This window comes from Oncorhynchus tshawytscha, linkage group LG10 (assembly GCF_018296145.1).
Source record: "Oncorhynchus tshawytscha isolate Ot180627B linkage group LG10, Otsh_v2.0, whole genome shotgun sequence".
NCBI classification, from domain to species: Eukaryota; Metazoa; Chordata; class Actinopteri; order Salmoniformes; family Salmonidae; genus Oncorhynchus; species Oncorhynchus tshawytscha.
The window spans coordinates 69,639,588-69,661,608 of NC_056438.1; the positions used below are offsets into that span (position 1 = coordinate 69,639,588).

The 22,021-nt window shown below is 43.9% G+C and overlaps 1 protein-coding gene across 1 annotated transcript in view; it reads right to left on the reverse strand.

The window, feature by feature from the left end:
* Positions 1-22,021, reverse strand: part of LOC112259641 (integrin alpha-6-like) — a 41,350-nt gene that overhangs the window by 13,576 nt on the left and 5,753 nt on the right. The window contains exons 2-7 of the mRNA XM_042328941.1: positions 11,225-11,346; positions 11,014-11,093; positions 10,679-10,928; positions 9,643-9,774; positions 6,896-7,109; positions 2,175-2,368 (exon numbers count right to left, since the gene is read on the reverse strand). Coding sequence (XP_042184875.1) covers positions 2,175-2,368; positions 6,896-7,109; positions 9,643-9,774; positions 10,679-10,928; positions 11,014-11,093; positions 11,225-11,346 — 992 coding nt within the window. The remainder of the gene's footprint in view (positions 1-2,174; positions 2,369-6,895; positions 7,110-9,642; positions 9,775-10,678; positions 10,929-11,013; positions 11,094-11,224; positions 11,347-22,021) is intronic.

Here is a 22,021-nt window from a genome sequence, read left to right on the forward strand (position 1 = left end):
TACTTCTCCTGTCCTACTCGGTGTCCTGTGTGAATCTAAGTGTGCGTTCTCTAATTCTCTCCTTCTCTCTCTCGGAGGACCTGAGCCCTAGGACCATGCCCCAGGATTACCTGACATGATGACTCCTTGCTGTCCCCAGTCCACCTGGCCGTGCTGCTGCTCCAGTTTCAACTGTTCTGCCTTCTTATTATTCGAACATGCTGATCATTTATGAACATTTGAACATCTTGGCCATGTTCTGTTATAATCTCCACCCGGCACAGCCAGAAGAGGACTGGCCACCCCACATAGCCTGGTTCCTCTCTAGGTTTCTTCCTAGGTTTTGGACTTTCCAGGGAGTTTTTCCTAGCCACCGTGCTTCTACACCTGCATTGCTTGCTGTTTGGGGTTTTAGGCTGGGTTTCTGTACAGCACTTTGAGATATCAGCTGATGTACGAAGGGCTATATAAATACATTTGATTTGATTTGATTTTAAGATAGGCCTTTTGTAAGATAAATATCATTAGTCTATTTCTGTCATTTGGGTATGGTATGCTCTAGCCTTTCTTGTTAATATAGTTAGAAGCTATGGTGAAGGTTTGGTGTGGTTATTAGCCTGTTATACTGCAGGCTTATGACGGCAACTCACTTCGACAGTTGAACTTGAGGTGAGGAAGAATGTTTTAGGCCCACCAGGGTTACTCTTATGATCTAACAATATAATACTTAGAATTATATATTTTTTAAAATCTGATTTTAAAAATTGCGAATAAGCCTCCTTTAGCCTCCTTCTGTATGACTATATCTGTGTGCTCGATATTTAGTTTGAGATGGGTTATAAGTAGGCCTTTCATGAAATAAATATCATTAGCCTATTGTTGTAATTTGTAGGGTTAAGTAGGTACTAGCCTGTCTATGTTTAAAGCAGTTCACAAGTGTTTTGTTTCATTCTGTTTCATTTTGTTGGGCCAAATTAAGTTCCAACTGTAAACTAATGTTGTGTTTGCTGAGATATAATACCCTGCTTTTATTTTCCCTATAAACAAGGTATTGACATTAATTTAATGTGAGGAAGAATGTTTCCGGCCTACCAGAGTTACTTCCATAATCTAACAATATAATACTTATCTTTATGAAAAAGTTATTATGATCGAAAGATAATGAATTAGCCTCCTTCTGTACGCCTATATCTGTATAGCAGACACAGTAGCCATCTGTATCTGGCAAAGCTAAAGAAATGCATGTTGGTGTTGTTTGGATATGCTACACTTCGAAACACAACGAATGGTGTTTTAAAAATGTGTTCTAGGCTGCTTGTAAGGATGTAATGTGGATGATTTGGCCAACATCTCTGGTTTATTGATGGCGCTGGCTGTGTGGGTGGACACCCTGATGGGTTATGCACCCAACACATATGGATGACATTTACATTTCTCAAATCTTGCCAGTCATTTGTCCGGTGCCAAATGTTCCTAACAGAAACCCTGATATATAGTGTATAGTGTGTATAGTATGGGCTACAGTAGGCTACAAAATAAACTTTCCAGCGACACTGACTCACCCAATGTTGAAGATGAAGTTAGCATAGGCTACTCACCGGTGATAGCCGATGCGCTTGTGCCAATATCTCAAGATAAGCTGCTCTTCACTCAGAATTGCTCAAAATAAAAAAAATGGTTAGCTTCTACGGAAATATTAGTCTTCTCTTTTCAGCAGTAGGCATTTGCTTTCAAAACGGTAGGCCCATGTTTTTCTCACGATTGTATTTTCAAATTTATAAAAGGCAAACTGACAGCCGCAACCAACCATAGAAATATAATACATAGATGGCAGTTCCAATTCAAGTCAGGACTGCAGCCAATGTTAGTGTACCTGTGAGTTTAACAGTCAAAGTGGCAGTGTAAGAGGTTCCAAAATCTACTATGGATTATATCTATGGCAACAACGCAAAAAGCTGTTCTATATTTGACCTGTCTGATGCCCAGTTTGTGGCCTTCCAGACTGTAAGTGCTTGTGATAAAACTTAATCCACAGCTATTTCTTTGAAATAATGCTCTTCGGTGGAGTTTTTTGAATTATTTGATTTATATCTGTTCAGATTTAAATAATTTTGGCAAAATTATTTCAATTTAACAGGGGGTTCTGCACCACCCCCAGCAACCCTACCTCCCACCGCTATGCATACCCCCCTCACCCTGATAACCGTCCAGGTTGAGATCTCCCAGGTTTTCTACAGCCAGTCCGAACATGGAGTCCTGAGGTCCGTCTATCCTGGTGGGTGTGAGCTTACTCCAGACTCCGCCCTTGTTAATGTAGGCATAAATAGCTCCGCCCACCTTTCCATCCTTCTCAAAGAACTGAGGGGCTCCCACCACGATATCCTGCCACCTAGAGCAAGAGAGAGACAGAGAGAGAGATGACTTAGAGAAATGGAGAAATATGTTGTCTCAACAAGGAACTAATTGTCTCATCTCAAAGATTGTCTGATAGGCTCAAGCCATAATATCCCTCACTGTGGAGAGAGAGAACCCGTGATATCCCTCACTGTGTAGAGAAAGAAGCCTTGATACTCTCCACTGTGGAGAGAGAGAAACTGAGCATGATATATTTTGTATTTGATGGATAGATGGGCAGGGGAAGTGCAGTGTATAGATTTGCCTTATTGATGAAGAGAGAAACATTTGAGAAGACAGACATTTGATTTCCATAGGCGGGCATGTTTTTTCACGGGACCTCCTATTTGCAACTATTTTATGGGTGTAATAGTAAAGACCATAGGCAGCTCACATTTCAAGTTTGGGGAAGCTTACGATTTCTTCTACCCTTTCCATCGATCTGCGTGACAGTTATGATTATTTTTATATGCTAATTTTCGTGGAACAGTTTAATTTTCAATAATAACATTTTTGTTTCTCAAACTCATTGTCATGTGGTTAATCATAAAAATCTGAAGTAAAATGATAAAGAGTCGTTAAGTTAAGCTAAGGCCGAAAGCACCAGAGTCTGCCATATGGACAGCTCAAGAAATGAGCGCATAAAACTCAGAGATAGCCTACAGTATAGGCCAATGCAGCAGTAGGCCTATAAATCCTCTTAGAGTCTATTGACACACCGGTGCGTCAATCTAAGTAACATAATAAAAAATCCCCATCAAAATCTGTCAGTTTCATCCAGAGATCTGTTTTGTTTTGACTGCATCTCAATCCACTGCATCCACCTACAGTGGGGCAAAAAAGTATTTAGTCAGCCACCAATTGTGCAAGTTCTCCCACTTAAAAAGATGAGAGAGGCCTGTAATTTTCATCATAGGTACACTTCAACTATGACAGACAAAATGAGAAAATAAATCCAGAAAATCACATTGTAGGATTTTTAATGAATTTATTTGCAAATTATGGTGGAAAATAAGTATTTGATTTGATATTATGTCTATGTCTCTGTCGAGTTTTGAGGAGCGTCTGTGCAAACTAGTGAGACATACAATAGCCTTTATAACCCTTTGATGTGGTTGTATATTCGGATAAGTGCCCAAAAGACAACAGTTGGAGGGAGATATCATGGATATCACGAAATTTTAACAACAACACTGATGTCAAAGAAACATGGAGAAAGATTTGGGACCGGTATGATCGCAATCTGAAAAGGTTGAAGGAGACGAGGAGTGGGGCTGCCACTGGAGGGACTGTAATTGGCTTCGTGTTCACGTGGAAACCATGTATTGATACCATTTCACTTATTCAGCTCCAACTATTACTACGAGCCCGTCCTTCCCAATTAAGGTGCCACCAACCTCCCGTGCATGGTACCATGGATGGTGTCTATTCCTATGTTTCCTGTTTCTCAGGTACATGACGATGTACTTTCACAGGACCATCGATCAGTACTGTGTCCGCCTCGTCGGCTCTCAAGTGAGACAGAGCCCTAGTGATTTTTTATTATTCACACATTAGGATGGTGGGTAATTTGTGGTTTTTCTTTGTTGCATGTTTTTATGCTTTATGTTTTTATGTACAAAGGGAAGCCCAGCCGTGAGCTGCCCAGTGACACGAGCCTACAAGACAAGCTAAATGACTTCTATCCATGCTTCGAGACAAGCAACACTGAAGCATGCATGGGAGTGCCAGCTGTTCCGGACGACTGTGTGATCATGCTCTCCATAGCCGATGTATAAGTAAGACCTTTAAACAGGTTAACATTCACAAGGCCGCAGGGCCAGACGGATTACCAGGACGTGTACTCCGAGCATGAGCTGATCTAGGGCTGTTGCGGTGACCGTATTACCGCCACACCAGCCAAATCAGAAATCAGACATTGCCAAATGGGCACTATCCAACATTAATATGGATCCCTTAATGCTCCAATCCCTTTAGCGGGATCGATTTGACAACATCCAGTGAAATTGCAGAGCTCCAAATTCAAACTACAGAAATATAATTATTTAATATTTACGAATATATAAGTGCAATACATCAAAATAAAGCTTAACTTCTTGTTAATCCAGCCGAGGTGTCAGAATTCAGAAAGGCTTTATGGCGAAAGCAGACCATGTGATTATCTGAGGACAGCGCCCCGCATACAAAATGACAACATTCAACATTCAACCAGGCAGGTGCGACACAAAAGTCAGAAATAGCCATATAATAAATGGCTTACCTTGGAAGATCTTCATCTTTTTGCAACCTCAAATGTCTCCGTGACACAATGAATGGTCGTTTTGTTCGATAAATTCCTTCTTTATATCTCCAAAATGTCAATTTATTTGGCGCGTTTATTCAGAAATACACCGGTTCCAACTCGCCCAACATGACTACAAATAAGTTACCTGTAAACTTGGTCCAAACATTTCAAACAACATTCATAATCCAACCTTAGGTATTCTAAAATGTAAATAATCGATACAATTTAAGACAGGATCATCTGTTTTCAATACCGAAGAAAAATACCACGGAGCAATCTCCTGTGTACGCGCAACAAAAGACTTGAGCCCTTCAGAGTGACACTCAAAAAGAACAGCCGTACTTCTTCATTCCTCAAAAGAAAAACATCAACCAATTTCTAAAGACCGTTGACATCTAGTGGAAGCCATAGGAACTGTAACCAGGGCCCTTATAAATCAGGATTCCCAAAGAAAACCAATAGAAAACACAATAAGCTCAAACAAAAAATTCCCTGAATGGATTGTGCTCAGGGTTTCGCCTGCCAAATCAGTTCTGTTATACTCACAGACATTATTCTAACAGTGTAAAGACTTAAGAGTGTTTTATATCCAAATCTTCTGGGCCTGAGTAACAGGCAGTTTACTTTGGGCACACTTTTCATCCGGACTTGAAAATAGTGCCCGCTATCCCTAAGAGGTTTTAACTTGTTTCTCAGAAGTGTAGCAGGCTGTGAACTTTGCAAACAACACTCCGAGAATGAAAACAGTAAATGACTGTAATTAATATGTGCATTAACAGAAATTCATGTAACCAAATGATCGGGAATTAATGGTACATTTACTAGGCCTACTGGTGACATATGTAATGGGGAATTTATATGAAATAAGCAATCAAAGGGAAAACAATTCACACAATGAAACAATGAATGCTCAAGAATTGGCGGGAGACAGCTGAGTGCATTCTGGAGAGAGACGCTGTCACGACTTCTGCTAAAGTCGGTTCCTCTCCTTGTTCGGGCGGTGTTCGGCGGTCGACGTCACCGGTCTTCTAGCCATCATCAAACTATTTTTCATGTTCCATTTGTTTTGTCTGGTTGTCGGGTTTCAATTCCCTAATTACATGTTGTATATGTTCCCTCTGTTTCCCCCATGTCCTTGTCGGGAATTGTTTATTGTAAGTACACGTGCTTTATGTGACTGGTGCGATACGGGTTCTTGTGCCCATGTGTTTTGTTACTTTTGTATGCCGGCAGTTATGTACATTAAACGTCTCAGGCTATTTACCAAGTTCTTCTCTCCTGCGTTTGACTTCCATGCCACCAGTTACACACCCCTTGACAGACGCGCCATATCTTCGCCACACACCCCTCTCCTCCTCGTTGCAAATTTTTTGATTATGCTCAAGACACATTATCTGCCACAGATTTGAGATGCTTTTCACTGACAGCCACAATTCAATCGGCTAGGTATATTGCTATTCACAATGCCCAAATAGCGGGATTCCCAAATAAGCATAGCCTTACACACTTGTGATTTGAAACAATCCACAGGTATTATTAAAAACAAGCTAATGTGCCTCTGCGGCTAAGTCATGCTCTTTGGTGAAGTATTTTGAATGTTTTTACTTGGACCGTAGTAATTATATAAATAATTTTACTTAAGGGGAAGCCATTAACCTAACAGTGCACTGTGTACCCTGCCAACTTTCCTTTTAAATTCACAAGAGTCTGAAACCAAAGATCTGTATAGAATAACAAGATGCTCATGTTTCCACCCTAACAATGGGAGTTGTTGTCCCAATGGCGGGAAGGCAAGCGACAAACTTGGGTCTGCATATTATACCGATAGAAACGCATTGGACTTATTCTGGACAGATTTTGGCGAGAGTGAGCCCTCTCACTTCACCTCTTCCTCTCTGCTGAAACTCTCTCACCGGAGAAAGCATCAGAGTGAGCACAACAGCGCCCCTCTGTCTTACTATATGTAGCCCATGTATCTGATTCTGTCTGGTCAGAAATAGTATGACATGCCATACTCCTCTACACATACTGAGACAGAGGGGCGCTGTTTCGCTCGCTCGGATGCTTTGTCTGAGATTGAAGCTTCTTTCTGTCGGCATTAGTCTTGGTCAAATAACAGATCAATATTCAATATGTTATGTGGACAGGCAAGGAGGTACGGTAGGGCGGACCAGGCCTCCTAAGCCCCGCCCATTACGCCGGCCTTGGAAATAGTATCATGGTCTTGTCTTCTCATACCCGTCTCCAGTGAGATCCACCACAGTGAGGTCGTAGCCAAACGATGAGGCTAACCCCTCCCCTTCCAGGATGTACTCTGGTGACAGCATGGAGGACTCATCGGACTCCTTCTTTAGCAACACCACCTCTCCGCTGTGATGGGCTCTCGGAGCGCCTGCAACCACTGTCAGCTGACCCTTCTTAGTGATGGCCTTCCCTGAGTCCAAAGAAAAGCCTGATAGGAGAAAGATAATTCACCAATCAATCAATCCATCTGTCACTGCATGTCCACATAAATACAGACATGTTTCAGGTGAGATGGTGCTATACTAAATGTTTGATGCACTGCACGGTCACAGATATGGATGGAACACTGACTGAGTTTACACAAGCAGTTCGATTCTGAACTTTTTTCCACTAGTTTGTCTTTCACATCAGAACTTTTCACATCAGCTCTTTTTCAGGCTGATCTGATTGGTCAAAAGATGAATTTATGAAGAAAATAGCAGAATTGTGCTGCCTGTGTAAACGCAGCCAGTGGCTGACTGTGGCTGTAGATGTAGATTGACAGGCAGTAAAATATCATGTTATAATAATGTTGTGCTGACCATGCATGACACAACATGAAGGGACCAAACCAAACAGAAACACTAACAAACAGCACCTGGATTTGGCATCACACCAACCCATTCCCAACATGACTGATGACACCAATATGTTGCATTCGGATCGGCCAAAGCTAGGCCCTGTACAGATGCACTGATTTCTCCATCATATACAGTGCCTTGCGAAAGTATTCGCCCCCCTTGAACTTTGCGACCTTTTGACACATTTCAGGCTTCAAACATAAAGATATAAAACTGTATTTTTTTGTGAAGAATCAACAACAAGTGGGACACAATCATGAAGTGGAACGACATTTATTGGATATTTCAAACTTTTTTAACAAATCAAAAACTGAAAAATTGGGCGTGCAAAATTATTCAGCCCCTTAAGTTAATACTTTGTAGCACCACCTTTTGCTGCGATTACAGCTGTAAGTCGCTTGGGGTATGTCTCTATCAGTTTTGCACATCGAGAGACTGAAATTTTTTCCCATTCCTCCTTGCAAAACAGCTCGAGCTCAGTGAGGTTGGATGGAGAGCATTTGTGAACAGCAGTTTTCAGTTCTTTCCACAGATTCTCGATTGGATTCAGGTCTGGACTTTGACTTGGCCATTCTAACACCTGGATATGTTTATTTTTGAACCATTCCATTGTAGATTTTGCTTTATGTTTTGAATCATTGTCTTGTTCGAAGACAAATCTCCGTCCCAGTCTCAGGTCTTTTGCAGACTCCATCAGGTTTTCTTCCAGAATGGTCCTGTATTTGGCTCCATCCATCTTCCCATCAATTTGAACCATCTTCCCTGTCCCTGCTGAAGAAAAGCAGGCCCAAACCATGATGCTGCCACCACCATGTTTGACAGTGGGGATGGTGTGTTCACAATGAGCTGTGTTGCTTTTACGCCAAACATAACGTTTTGCATTTTTGGCAAAAAGTTCAATTTTGGTTTCATCTGACCAGAGCACCTTCTTCCACATGTTTGGTGTGTCTCCCAGGTGGCTTGTGGCAAACTTTAAACAACACTTTTTATGGATATCTTTAAGAAATGGCTTTCTTCTTGCCACTCTTCCAAAAAGGCCAGATTTGTGCAATATATGACTGATTGTTGTCCTATGGACAGAGTCTCCCACCTCAGCTGTAGATCTCTGCAGTTCATCCAGAGTGATCATGGGCCTCTTGGCTGCATCTCTGATCAGTCTTCTCCTTGTATGAGCTGAAAGTTTAGAGGGACGGCCAGGTCTTGGTAGATTTGCAGTGGTCTGATACTCCTTCCATTTCAATATCATCGCTTGCACAGTGCTCCTTGGGATGTTTAAAGCTTGGGAAATCTTTTTGTATCCAAATCCGGCTTTAAACTTCTTCACAACAGTATCTCGGACCTGCCTGGTGTGTTCCTTGTTCTTCATGATGCTCTCTGCGCTTTTAACGGACCTCTGAGACTATCACAGTGCAGGTGCATTTATACGGAGACTTGATTACACACAGGTGGATTGTATTTATCATCATTAGTCATTTAGGTCAACATTGGATCATTCAGAGATCCTCACTGAACTTCTGGAGAGAGTTTGCTGCACTGAAAGTAAAGGGGCTGAATAATTTTGCACGCCCAATTTTTCAGTTTTTGATTTGTTAAAAAAGTTTGAAATATCCAATAAATGTCGTTCCACTTCATGATTGTGTCCCGCTTGTTGTTGATTCTTCACAAAAATACAGTTTTATATCTTTATGTTAGAAGCCTGAAATGTGGCAAAAGGTCGCAAAGTTCAAGGGGGCCGAATACTTTCGCAAGGCACTGTATCTATATCTATTCAAGCCCAGTTGGTTGGAAGTGGATGTGAGTTATAGCTCTGATTATCTGCACCACACCTATCTCAGGTCGATGCTCATGACGAGCGCAATGTTCCACTGTACATGATGACGACTAGGGCACGGAGTGAAATGATTGGCTCTGGAGAGCATGATGTCATCACACAGGTAGTCTTACAATTCTAAGTAGCTATTGGCTGTCACATCAGTCTCCATAGCAACCTGGGAAGGAAGTGACTTATACACAAACGGTTCACGCTGGAGCTGGACACACTGGTTATGAAGAGCACACATTGAGGGGGGAGAGGAGGGAGCCAGAGAGGGATGAGGGATGAAAGAAAGCAGGGGTACCTACCCAGGTAGCTGTTAGGGGGCACAGGGACCAGGTCTGGGTTTAACTGGTTCTCATCGCCCACCTCATAGGGCCCGTCTTTATACGAACGCATCTCCAACAGAGTGTTGTTCTTATGCTCTATTCTCACCATACCTGGAGGGAGGGAGGGAGGGAGGGAGGGAGGGAGGGAGGGAGGGAGGGAGGGAGGGAGGGAGGGAGGGAGGGAGGGAGGGAGGGAGGGAGGGAGGGAGGGAGGGAGGGAGGGAGGGAGGGAGGGAGGGAGGGGGAGGGAGGGAGGGAAAGGAGAAATAAATAACACATAATAAATAAATAACACACAATAAATAAATAACACACAATAAATAAATAACACATAATAAATAAATAACACACAATAAATAAATAACACACAATAAATAAATAACACATAATAAATCAATAACACATAATAAATCAATAACACACAATAAATAAATAACACACAATAAATAAATAACACATAATAAATCAATAACACGTGATAAATACAATATATGAATCATGAGCTGAAAATAAAAGTTAAAAAGTAACGTACATGTTGATGTGACCCTAATCAAAATTCTACATTTTATCATTGTGGTTTTGCTTCCAGCAGAGGTCACTGTGGTTAATACATTTGAGCATGATTAAGAGAGGAAGGGCCCATGCGGACTATGCTAATCTGCTTAACCCTAACCTCTAACCCCTCACCCTAACCCTACCTCTAACACCTGACCCAGACATAACCCTGACCTTATCCCCTAACCTTACCCTGACCCCTAACCCTACCTCTACTTGAAGGTAACAGTGCTCACTGTTGCCCCTAGTGGCTGGTTTCCACATCATCTCCCAACGACACAATACTGACTTGTATCACAGGTGACATGCCTGTGAATACTGTATTGTTGGGTAGGCCTTGCAAGTTAAGCATTTCATTTTACTTGTGCATGTGACAAATACAACTTGAAACCCTGAAAGCTATCTGATCTTGTCTAGGGTTTTGAATCCAGGAATACACACTCACACGCCACACCCCTACCTTTCCAGTCATATGCTCCAGGAGCTCCAAACACTAGGTATTCATAGTCCCTAGTGAAGGTGGCAGACAGACCCTGTTGGCATGAGCCAAACCTCTCATGTCCGCGTGCCCGCCCCTCACAGAACCTCCAGTTCCCTCCATCCTCCTCGATTGTCAGGTCCTGGTTCAGCATGTAACACCTTCCTGTGATGTCACGAGACTCCTGGGGCGTGTTCACAAACAGACGCAGCTGGTAGCGGTGGGCACACGTCTGGAGAGAGAAAGGAGAGGGATTGGTTAATGGAGCTGTCAGTCAAGTCAATGGCCAATCAGTTTGAAAGTGCACACACACTTACCACAATCTTTCCTCCTGGTCCCTGGCTGTTCACTGTTACACCCATCCACTGGTTCTCCTTGCTCTCAGTTTTCAGGTCCTCTACACACACAAAACCATCATCAAATCTTAATCAAATGATTCTGCCAACAGACGATTTCCTTGGAAGGATCTGTGTAGACAGATGAAGACAGAAAATAAGTGTGTGTTCATGTGTTCAGAGGTGAGCTCACCATCGTTGTCAAGCTCCACACGGTTACAGCTGGAGGAAGTGGTGTCACAGTTGTAGAGTCCTCCTGTGACCTTTGACTTCTGACCTCCCAGAGCTTTGGCCCTCGGAGCACCAACAAGCAACCTGTAACAAACACCACAACGCCATGTTAGGATACAGGAAACAAACACGCACACATGAGACACACAGACACACACTCAATGAGGACCAGCCTTTCAATAGTCCTCTCAATGAGGACCAGCTTATCAACAGTCCTCTCAATGAGGACCAGCCTATCAACAGTCCTCTCAATGAGGACCAGCTTATCAACAGTCCTCTCAATGAGGACCAGCCTATCAACAGTCCTCTCAATGAGGACCAGCCTATCAACAGTCCTCTCAATGAGGACCAGCCTATCAACAGTCCTCTCAATGAGGACCAGCCTATCAACAGCCATCTCCACTCCCCTCCCTCCCTTCATGCACACACACACACACACACACACACACACACACACACACACACACACACACACACACACACACACACACACACACACACACACACACACACACACACACACACACACACACACACACAGTTTATTTTTGGAACCACAGACTTAGAGGACATGCAGGAAGTAGGAGTGCTGAGGGTGCTGCAGCACCCGCTGAAAAATATGAATAAATGTTTTTATAGTAATATTTTTTAGCTCGTTATTTATTATTTTCTTTTTTTACAAAAGGTAGTGTGAAGGGGTTTTTACTAGTCCTGTATTAACGGACTGATATAGCCAGCCGTATGTAGCACGGGCAAAACATTTTTTTGTCCAAAAATGTTATCTTTTCACAAAAGTAGTGCACTGGGCCTTTGCTAGTCCTGTATTATTGGTCCGCTATAGCCATATGTAGCACAGGGTACATTGATAGGGCAGAGAGACATTTATCTTGTCAGAATATCCATAGTCTTTGTTCCAGCTTAACTTGAAGAGGATATTAGGCCTACCTACTTACAGAAAGTGTGTTTACATGTTTTATTTGTTAATATCACCAGATAGGTGCAGTGGAATGTGTCGTTCGGATGAAGATATAAGATATTAGGTCATTTCGTCAAACTTGTGAAGGTTCTATGTTTATCAGTTGCTCATTCAACGCATTTGCTGCTACTTTACTCAAACTGTTTTAACAGTTTTCCTTCCTTTTTACATTCCCTGAGATCAACCAGAAATCAAGGCCAAATATTCCCAGATTTTCATAAAAAGGTCTCTCGTTTCTGCGTCACCAAATTTTGCATAATGCAAAAAGAGTTGGGTAGGTGCACTTTGGGTCTGGAGGGCATGGAGCATCGCTCTGACACTTCTCACAATGGTGCTACTAGTGCTAGTTCACATGCTGATTAATTAGTGTTAGTTTAGTATAAAGGTTCTGTTACACCACCTAATTTCTTATATTTTTGGGGGACATTTCGCTGAATAGTCTAAAAGAAAATCTAATGTGGCCAAACCTCAATTGAACAGCTTTACACAACTAGGCAGGGTGTGTGTCTGTGTGGGAGTATGTCTGTGCCTGGGTGATTACCTCAGCCCAGGTAATCAAATGACTGCTTTCACACTGATCTCAGAACAATGAGGATCCTTTGTGTTGCCCCCTGCCATACATACATGTACACGCCACAGGAGGTTGGTGCCCTTAACTGGGGAGGACGGGCTCGTGGTAATGGCTGGAGTGGAATCAGTGGAATGGTATCAAATATATTAAAACACAAGGTTTCCAGGTGTTTGGTGCCATTCCATTCGCTCTGTTCCAGACATTATTATGTCCTCCCCTCAGCAGCCTCCACTGACACATGCACGTGAACATACATTAACAGGAAGTCAGGAGAATAGGCGGAAAGAAGTGGTATCCCTTAGTCATGCCCCTACTGCAGTCTATGATCAGAAAACCCTCCTTAAAACCTAAAACATTACGAGATGAGAAAATATCTGATCCTGAATCAGTGGATAGCAGAAACGTGTACCTTCTCCTTAGACTACGGAGGTCCAGTAACATTAAATAGACAGTCAACAGGAACCACCAAAACCGTACATTATGCTGATACTGTATAACTGCATACAGAACATAACTAGTTACACAGTAACTGCAGTAAAAGTATATGAAACAATATTTTATTTGTACATGGTCTCAATTGTTCATTTAACTCTGTGCAATGTAAAGCGTGTGTAGCCCATTACCCAGTAGCCTGCCACTGGTAATTAAAACACAGGGAGTGTGAGAGGGAGACAGGGAGAGTGAGAGAGGGAGACAGGGAGTGTGAGAGGGAGACAGGGAGTGTGAGAGGGAGACAGGGATTGTGAGAGGGAGACAGGGAGTGTCAGAGGGAGACAGGGAGTGTGAGAGGGAGACAGGGAGTGTCAGAGGGAGACAGGGAGTGTGCGAGGGAGACAGGGAGTGTCAGAGGGAGACAGGGAGTGTGAGAGGGAGACAGGGAGTGTGAGAGGGAGACAGGGAGTGTGAGAGGGAGACAGGGAGTGTGAGAGGGAGACAGGGAGCGTCAGAGGGAGACAGGGAGTGTGAGAGGGAGACAGGGAGTGTGAGAGGGAGACGGAGTGTGTGATGGAGACAGGGAGTGTGTGAGGGAGACAGGGTGTGTGTGATGGTGACAGGGAGTGTGTGATGGAGACAGGGAGTGTGTGATGGAGACAGGGAGAATGTGATGGAGACAGGGAGTGTGTGTGATGGAGACAGAGAGTGTGTGTGATGGAGACAGGGAGTGTGTGATGGAGACAGAGTGTGTGTGATGGAGACAGGGAGTGTGTGATGGAGACAGGGAGTGTGTGATGGAGACAGGGAGTGTGTGATGGAGACAGGGAGTGTGTGATGGATACAGAGTGTGTGTGATGGAGACAGGGAGTGTGTGATGGAGACAGGGAGTGTGTGATGGAGACAGGGAGTGTGTGATGGAGACAGGGAGTGTGTGATGGAGACAGGGAGTGTGTGATGGAGACAGGGAGTGTGTGATGGAGACAGGGAGAGTGTGATGGAGACAGGGAGTGTGTGTGATGGAGACAGGGAGTGTGTGTGATGGAGACAGGGAGTGTGTGTGATGGAGACAGGGAGTGTGTGATGGAGACAGAGTGTGTGTGATGGAGACAGGGAGTGTGTGATGGAGACAGGGAGTGTGTGATGGAGACAGGGAGTGTGTGATGGAGACAGGGAGTGTGTGATGGAGACAGGGAGTGTGTGATGGAGACAGGGAGTGTGTGATGGAGACAGGGAGTGTGTGATGGAGACAGGAGTGTGTGATGGAGACAGGGAGTGTGTGATGGAGACAGGGAGTGTGTGATGGAGACAGGGAGTGTGATGGAGACAGGGAGACAGGGAGACAGGGAGTGTGTGATGGAGACAGGGAGTGTGTGAGAGACAGGGAGTGTGTGATGGAGACAGGGAGTGTGTGATGGAGACAGGGAGTGTGTGATGGAGACAGGGAGTGTGTGATGGAGACAGGGAGTGTGGATGGAGACAGGGAGTGTGTGATGGAGACAGGGAGTGTGAGAGGGAGACAGGGAGTGTGAGAGGGAGACAGGGAGTGTGAGAGGGAGACAGGGAGTGTGTGATGGAGACAGGGAGTGTGAGGGGAGACAGGGAGTGTGTGAGAGGGAGACAGGGAGTGTGAGGAGTGTGAGAGGGAGACAGGAGACAGGGAGTGTGAGAGGGAGACAGGGAGTGTGTGATGGAGACAGGGAGTGTGAGAGGGAGACAGGGAGTGTGTGATGGAGACAGGGAGGTGAGAGGGAGACAGGGAGTGTGTGATGGAGACAGGGAGTGTGTGAGGGAGACAGGGAGTGTGTGATGGAGACAGGGAGTGTGTGAGGGAGACAGGGAGTGTGTGATGGAGACAGGGAGTGTGTGATGGAGACAGGGAGTGTGTGATGGAGACAGGGAGTGTGTGATGGAGACAGGGAGTGTGTGATGGAGACAGGGAGTGTGTGATGGAGACAGGGAGTGTGTGATGGAGACAGGGAGTGTGTGATGGAGACAGGGAGTGTGTATTCTACTGATAAACAGCTCACTGCCTTTCTGCACCACCGCAGCTTGTTATTAAGCAACAATGGATAAACATCAACAGAACTGTCAGCACATTTCAGTTCCAAATGGATTCCAGAACACTTCACAGAACCCTCGTGAAATCCTGAACTATGAAATCCTGAACTATGAAATCCTGAACTATGAAATCCTGAACTATGCCTTCTTAGTGCCAAGTTCTCTATGCTCCAACTCTATGGTCTGTTGTCAGGACTGATATGAACCCAGAGTTAGATTCATTACTGTACACATAATGAATAACAATGTGCATCAAATAATAAAACAAGTGTTTCTTATTGGACAAGTTCAGGTAGTCCCTCAATGTTTCAGTCCATTTTCTTCCGTTTGGTACCTAGTTTAAACAACCCAGGTCTGTGTATGGGCGACTGACTGACTGTGTGTTTGGTGCGCAGTTGTAAATGTTATTTATGTCCGTAGGATTCCTTCAGACATCCCTCTTGGGTTTGATGTTGGCTAACCAGGAGCAGCCTGCAGGAGAGAAAGAGGGGCAGAGGCAGGGAGAGGTGTGGTTGGGGTAGAAGGTGTGTGTTTATCATAGTAAACGTACAGAGACGTTCACCTAGCGCCATGACTCTGAACTAACCTTTGAACTCTAACCCTACTGCTAAAACCTATCTACAGGATCTGAGAGATCAAAGAGTGCTGGACATACACTAGACCTCTGTCTGTAGAACATGGTGGAATAGATTATCTCTCTCTCACACACACACACACACACACACACACACACACACACACACACACACACACACACACACACACACACACACACACACACACACACACACACACACACACACACACACACACACACACACACACACACACACACACACACACACACACACACACACACACACACACACATCACACACTCTTTGTCATACACACACACACACACACACTCACACACAACACACACGCACACTTTCAGTAACTCTCACACACACACACACACACACACACACATTCTTTCAGTACACACACACACATTCCATCTCTCAGTCTCTTTGTCATTCTTTTAGTAACTCACCATCCCATTCTTTCAGTAACTCTCTCATTCTTTCAGTAACTCTCTCTCATTCTTTCAGTAACTCTCTCTCATTCTTTCAGTAACTCTCAGTAACTCATTCTTTCAGTAACTCTCTCTCTCCATTCTTTTCTTTCAGTAACTCTCTCTCTCATTCTTTCAGTAACTCTCTCTCTCTCTCTCTCATTCTTTTAGTAACTCTCCATCTCTCATTCTTTCAGTAACTCTCTCGTTCTTTCAGTAACTCTCTCTCTCTCATTCTTTCAGTAACTCTCTCTCTCTCATTCTTTCAGTAACTTTCTCGTTATTTCAGTAACTCTCTCTCTCTCATTCTTTTAGTAACTCTCTCTCTATCCATCTCTCTCATTCTTTCAGTAACTCTTGTTCTTTTAGTAACTCTCTCTCTCTCTCATTCTTTCAGTAACTTTCTCGTTATTTCAGTAACTCTCTCTCTCTCTCTCTCTCATTCTTTCAGTAACTCTCTTCTTTCTCTTTCATTCCTTCAGTAACTCTCTCTCTCATTGTTTCAGTAACTCTTCTTTCAGTAACTCTCATTCTTTCATCTCTCTTGTTTTTTTCAGTAACTCTCATTCTTTCTGTAACTCTCATTCTTTCTCATTCTTTCAGTAACTCTCTCTCATTCTTTCAGTAACTCTCATTCTTTCAGTAACTCTCTTCTTTCATTCTTTCAGTAACTTTCAGTAACTCTCATTCTTTCAGTAACTCTCATTCTTTATTTCAGTAACTCTAGTTCTTTCTCATTCTTTCAGTAACTCTCATTCTTTCAGTAACTCTTATTCTTTCAGTAACTCTCTCTCATTATTTCAGTAACTCTAGTTCTTTCAGTAACTCTCTCTCATTCTTTCAGTAACTCTCATTCTTTCAGTAACTCTCATTCTTTCAGTAACTCTCATTCTTTCAGTAACTCTCTCTCATTATTTCAGTAACTCTAGTTCTTTCAGTAACTCTCTCTCATTCTTTCAGTAACTCTCATTCTTTCAGTAACTCTCATTCTTTCAGTAACTCTCATTCTTTCAGTAAATCAAAACATGGTGGAATAGATTATCTCTCTCTCACACACACACACACACACACACACACACACACACACACACACACACACACACACACACACACACACACACACACACACACACACACACACACACACACACACACACACACACACACACACACACACACACACACACACACACACACACACACACACACACACACACACACACACACACCATCTCTCAGTCTCTTTGTCATATGCTTTCACTCACCCCCCCTCTCTCTCATTCTTTCAGTAACTCTCTCTCATTCTTTCAGTAACTCTCTCTCATTCTTTCAGTAACTCTCTCTCTCATTCTTTCAGTAACTCTCTCTCTCTCATTCTTTCAGTAACTCTCTCTCTCTCTCATTCTTTTAGTAACTCTCCATCTCTCATTCTTTCAGTAACTCTCTCTCATTCTTTCAGTAACTCTCTCATTCTTTCAGTAACTCTCTCGTTCTTTCAGTAACTCTCTCTCTCTCTCTCATTCTTTCAGTAACTCTCTCTCTCATTCTTTCAGTAACTTTCTCGTTATTTCAGTAACTCTCTCTCTCTCTCTCATTCTTTTAGTAACTCTCTCTCTATCCATCTCTCTCATTCTTTCAGTAACTCTTGTTCTTTTAGTAACTCTCTCTCTCTCTCATTCTTTCAGTAACTTTCTTGTTATTTCAGTAACTCTCTCTCTCTCTCTCATTCTTTTAGTAACTCTCTCTCTATCCATCTCTCTCATTCTTTCAGTAACTCTTGTTCTTTTAGTGACTCTCTCTCTCTCTCTCTCTCATTCTTTCAGTAACTCTCTCTCATTCTTTCAGTAACTCTCTCGTTCTTTCAGTAACTCTCTCTCTCTCTCATTCTTTCAGTAACTCTCTCTCTCTTTCATTCCTTCAGTAACTCTCTCTCTCATTGTTTCAGTAACTCTCTCTCTCTCTCCATCTCTCTTGTTTTTTCAGTAACTCTCATTCTTTCTGTAACTCTCTCTCTCATTCTTTCAGTAACTCTCTCTCATTCTTTCAGTAACTCTCATTCTTTCTGTAACTCTCTCTCTCATTCTTTCAGTAACTCTCATTCTTTCAGTAACTCTCTCTCATTCTTTCAGTAACTCTCTCTCATTCTTTCAGTAACTCTCATTCTTTCAGTAACTCTCTCTCATTCTTTCAGTAACTCTGATTCTTTCAGTAACTCTCATTCTTTCAGTAACTCTCTCTCATTCTTTCAGTAACTCTCATTCTTTCAGTAACTTTCATTCTTTCAGTAACTCTCTCTCATTATTTCAGTAACTCTAGTTCTTTCAGTAACTCTTGTTCTTTCAGTAACTCTCTCTCATTCTTTCAGTAAATCAAAATCAAATCAAATCAAATTTTATTTGTCACATACACATGGTTAGCAGATGTTAATGCGATTGTAGCGAAATGCTTGTGCTTCTAGTTCCGACAATGCAGTAATAACGAACAAGTAATCTAACTAACAATTCCAAAAAACTACTGTCTTATACACAGTGTAAGGGGATAAAGAATATGTACATAAGGATATATGAATGAGTGATGGTACAGAGCAGCATAGGCAAGATACAGTAGATGATATCGAGTACAGTATATACATATGAGATGAGTATGTAAACCAAGTGGCATAGTTAAAGTGGCTAGTGATACATGTATTACATAAGGATGCAGTCGATGATATAGAGTACAGTATCTACGTATGCATATGAGATGAATAATGTAGGGTAAGTAACATTATATAAGGTAGCATTGTTTAAAGTGGCTAGTGATATATTTACATCATTTCCCATCAATTCCCATTATTAAAGTGGCTGGAGTTGAGTCAGTGTCAGTGTCAGTGTGTTGGCAGTAGCCACTCAATGTTAGTGGTGGCTGTTTAACAGTCTGATGGCCTTGAGATAGAAGCTGTTTTTCAGTCTCTCGGTCCCAGCTTTGATGCACCTGTACTGACCTCGCCTTCTGGATGACAGCGGGGTGAACAGGCAGTGGCTCGGGTGGTTGATGTCCTTGATGATCTTTATGGCCTTCCTGTAGCATCGGGTGGTGTAGGTGTCCTGGAGGGCAGGTAGTTTGCCCCCGGTGATGCGTTGTGCAGACCTCACTACCCTCTGGAGAGCCTTACGGTTGAGGGCGGTGCAGTTGCCATACCAGGCGGTGATACAGCCCGCCAGGATCCTCTCGATTGTGCATCTGTAGATGTTTGTGAGTGCTTTTGGTGACAAGCCAAATTTCTTCAGCCTCCTGAGGTTGAAGAGGCGCTGCTGCGCCTTCCTCACGATGCTGTCTGTGTGAGTGGACCAATTCAGTTTGTCTGTGATGTGTATGCCGAGGAACTTAAAACTTGCTAACCTCTCCACTACTGTTCCATCGATGTGGATGGGGGGGTGTTCCCTCTGCTGTTTCCTGAAGTGCACAATCATCTCCTTAGTTTTGTTGACGTTGAGTGTGAGGTTATTTTCCTGACACCACACTCCGAGGGCCCTCACCTCCTCCCTGTAGGCCGTCTCGTCGTTGTTGGTAATCAAGCCTACCACTGTTGTGTCGTCCGCAAACTTGATGATTGAGTTGGAGGCGTGCGTGGCCACGCAGTCGTGGGTGAACAGGGAGTACAGGAGAGGGCTCAGAACGCACCCTTGTGGGGCCCCAGTGTTGAGGATCAGCGGGGAGGAGATGTTGTTGCCTACCCTCACCACCTGGGGGCGGCCCGTCAGGAAGTCCAGTACCCAGTTGCACAGGGCGGGGTCGAGACCCAGGGTCTCGAGCTTGATGACGAGCTTGGAGGGTACTATGGTGTTGAATGCCGAGCTGTAGTCGATGAACAGCATTCTCACATAGGTATTCCTCTTGTCCAGATGGGTTAGGGCAGTGTGCAGTGTGGTTGAGATTGCATCGTCTGTGGACCTATTTGGGCGGTAAGCAAATTGGAGTGGGTCTAGGGTGTCAGGTAGGGTGGAGGTGATATGGTCCTTGACTAGTCTCTCAAAGCACTTCATGATGACGGATGTGAGTGCTACGGGCGGTAGTCGTTTAGCTCAGTTACCTTAGCTTTCTTGGGAACAGGAACAATGGTGGCCCTCTTGAAGCATGTGGGAACAGCAGACTGGTATAGGGATTGATTGAATATGTCCGTAAACACACCGGCCAGCTGGTCTGCGCATGCTCTGAGGGCGCGGCTGGGGATGCCGTCTGGGCCTGCAGCCTTGCGAGGGTTAACACGTTTAAATGTCTTACTCACTTCGGCTGCAGTGAAGGAGAGACCGCATGTTTTCGTTGCAGGCCGTGTCAGTGGCACTGTATTGTCCTCAAAGCGGGCAAAAAGTTATTTAGTCTGCCTGGGAGCAAGACATCCTGGTCCGTGACTGGGCTGGGTTTCTTCCTGTAGTCCGTGATTGACTGTAGACCCTGCCACATGCCTCTTGTGTCTGAGCCGTTGAATTGAGATTCTACTTTGTCTCTGTACTGGCGCTTAGCTTGTTTGATAGCCTTGCGGAGGGAATAGCTGCACTGTTTGTATTCAGTCATGTTACCAGACACCTTGCCCTGATTAAAAGCAGTGGTTTGCACCTTCAGTTTCACACGAATGCTGCCATCAATCCACGGTTTCTGGTTAGGGAATGTTTTAATCGTTGCTATGGGAACGACATCTTCAACGCACGTTCTAATGAACTCGCACACCGAATCAGCGTATTCGTCAATGTTGTTGTCTGACGCAATACGAAACATCTCCCAGTCCACGTGATGGAAGCAGTCTTGGAGTGTGGAGTCAGCTTGGTCGGACCAGCGTTGGACAGACCTCAGCGTGGGAGCCTCTTGTTTTAGTTTCTGTCTGTAGGCAGGGATCAACAAAATGGAGTCGTGGTCAGCTTTTCCGAAAGGGGGCGGGGCAGGGCCTTATATGCGTCGCGGAAGTTAGAGTAACAATGATCCAGGGTCTTTCCACCCCTGGTTGCGCAATCGATATGCTGATAAAATTTAGGGAGTCTTGTTTTCAGATTAGCCTTGTTAAAATCCCCAGCTACAATGAATGCAGCCTCCGGATAAATCGTTTCCAGTTTGCAGAGAGTTAAATAAAGTTCGTTCAGAGCCATCGATGTGTCTGCTTGGGGGATATATACGGCTGTGATTATAATCGAAGAGAATTCTCTTGGTAGATAATGCGGTCTACATTTGATTGTGAGGAATTCTAAATCAGGTGAACAGAAGGATTTGAGTTCCTGTATGGTTCTTTCATCACACCATGTCACGTTGGCCATGAGGCATACGCCCCCGCCCCTCTTCTTACCAGAAAGATGTTTGTTTCTGTCGGCGCGATGCGTGGAGAAACCCGCTGGCTGCACCGCTTCGGATAGCGTCTCTCCAGTTAGCCATGTTTCCGTGAAGCATAGAACGTTACAGTCTGATCTGATGTCCCTCTGGAATGCTACCCTTGCTCGGATTTCATCAACCTTGTTGTCAAGAGACTGGACATTGGCAAGAAGAATGCTAGGGAGTGGTGCACGGTGTGCCCGTCTCCGGAGTCTGACCAGAAGACCGCTTCGTTTCCCTCTTTTTCTGAGTCGTTTTTTTGGGTCGCTGCATGTAATCCACTCCGTTGTCCTGGTTGTAAGGCAGAACACAGGATCCGCGTCGC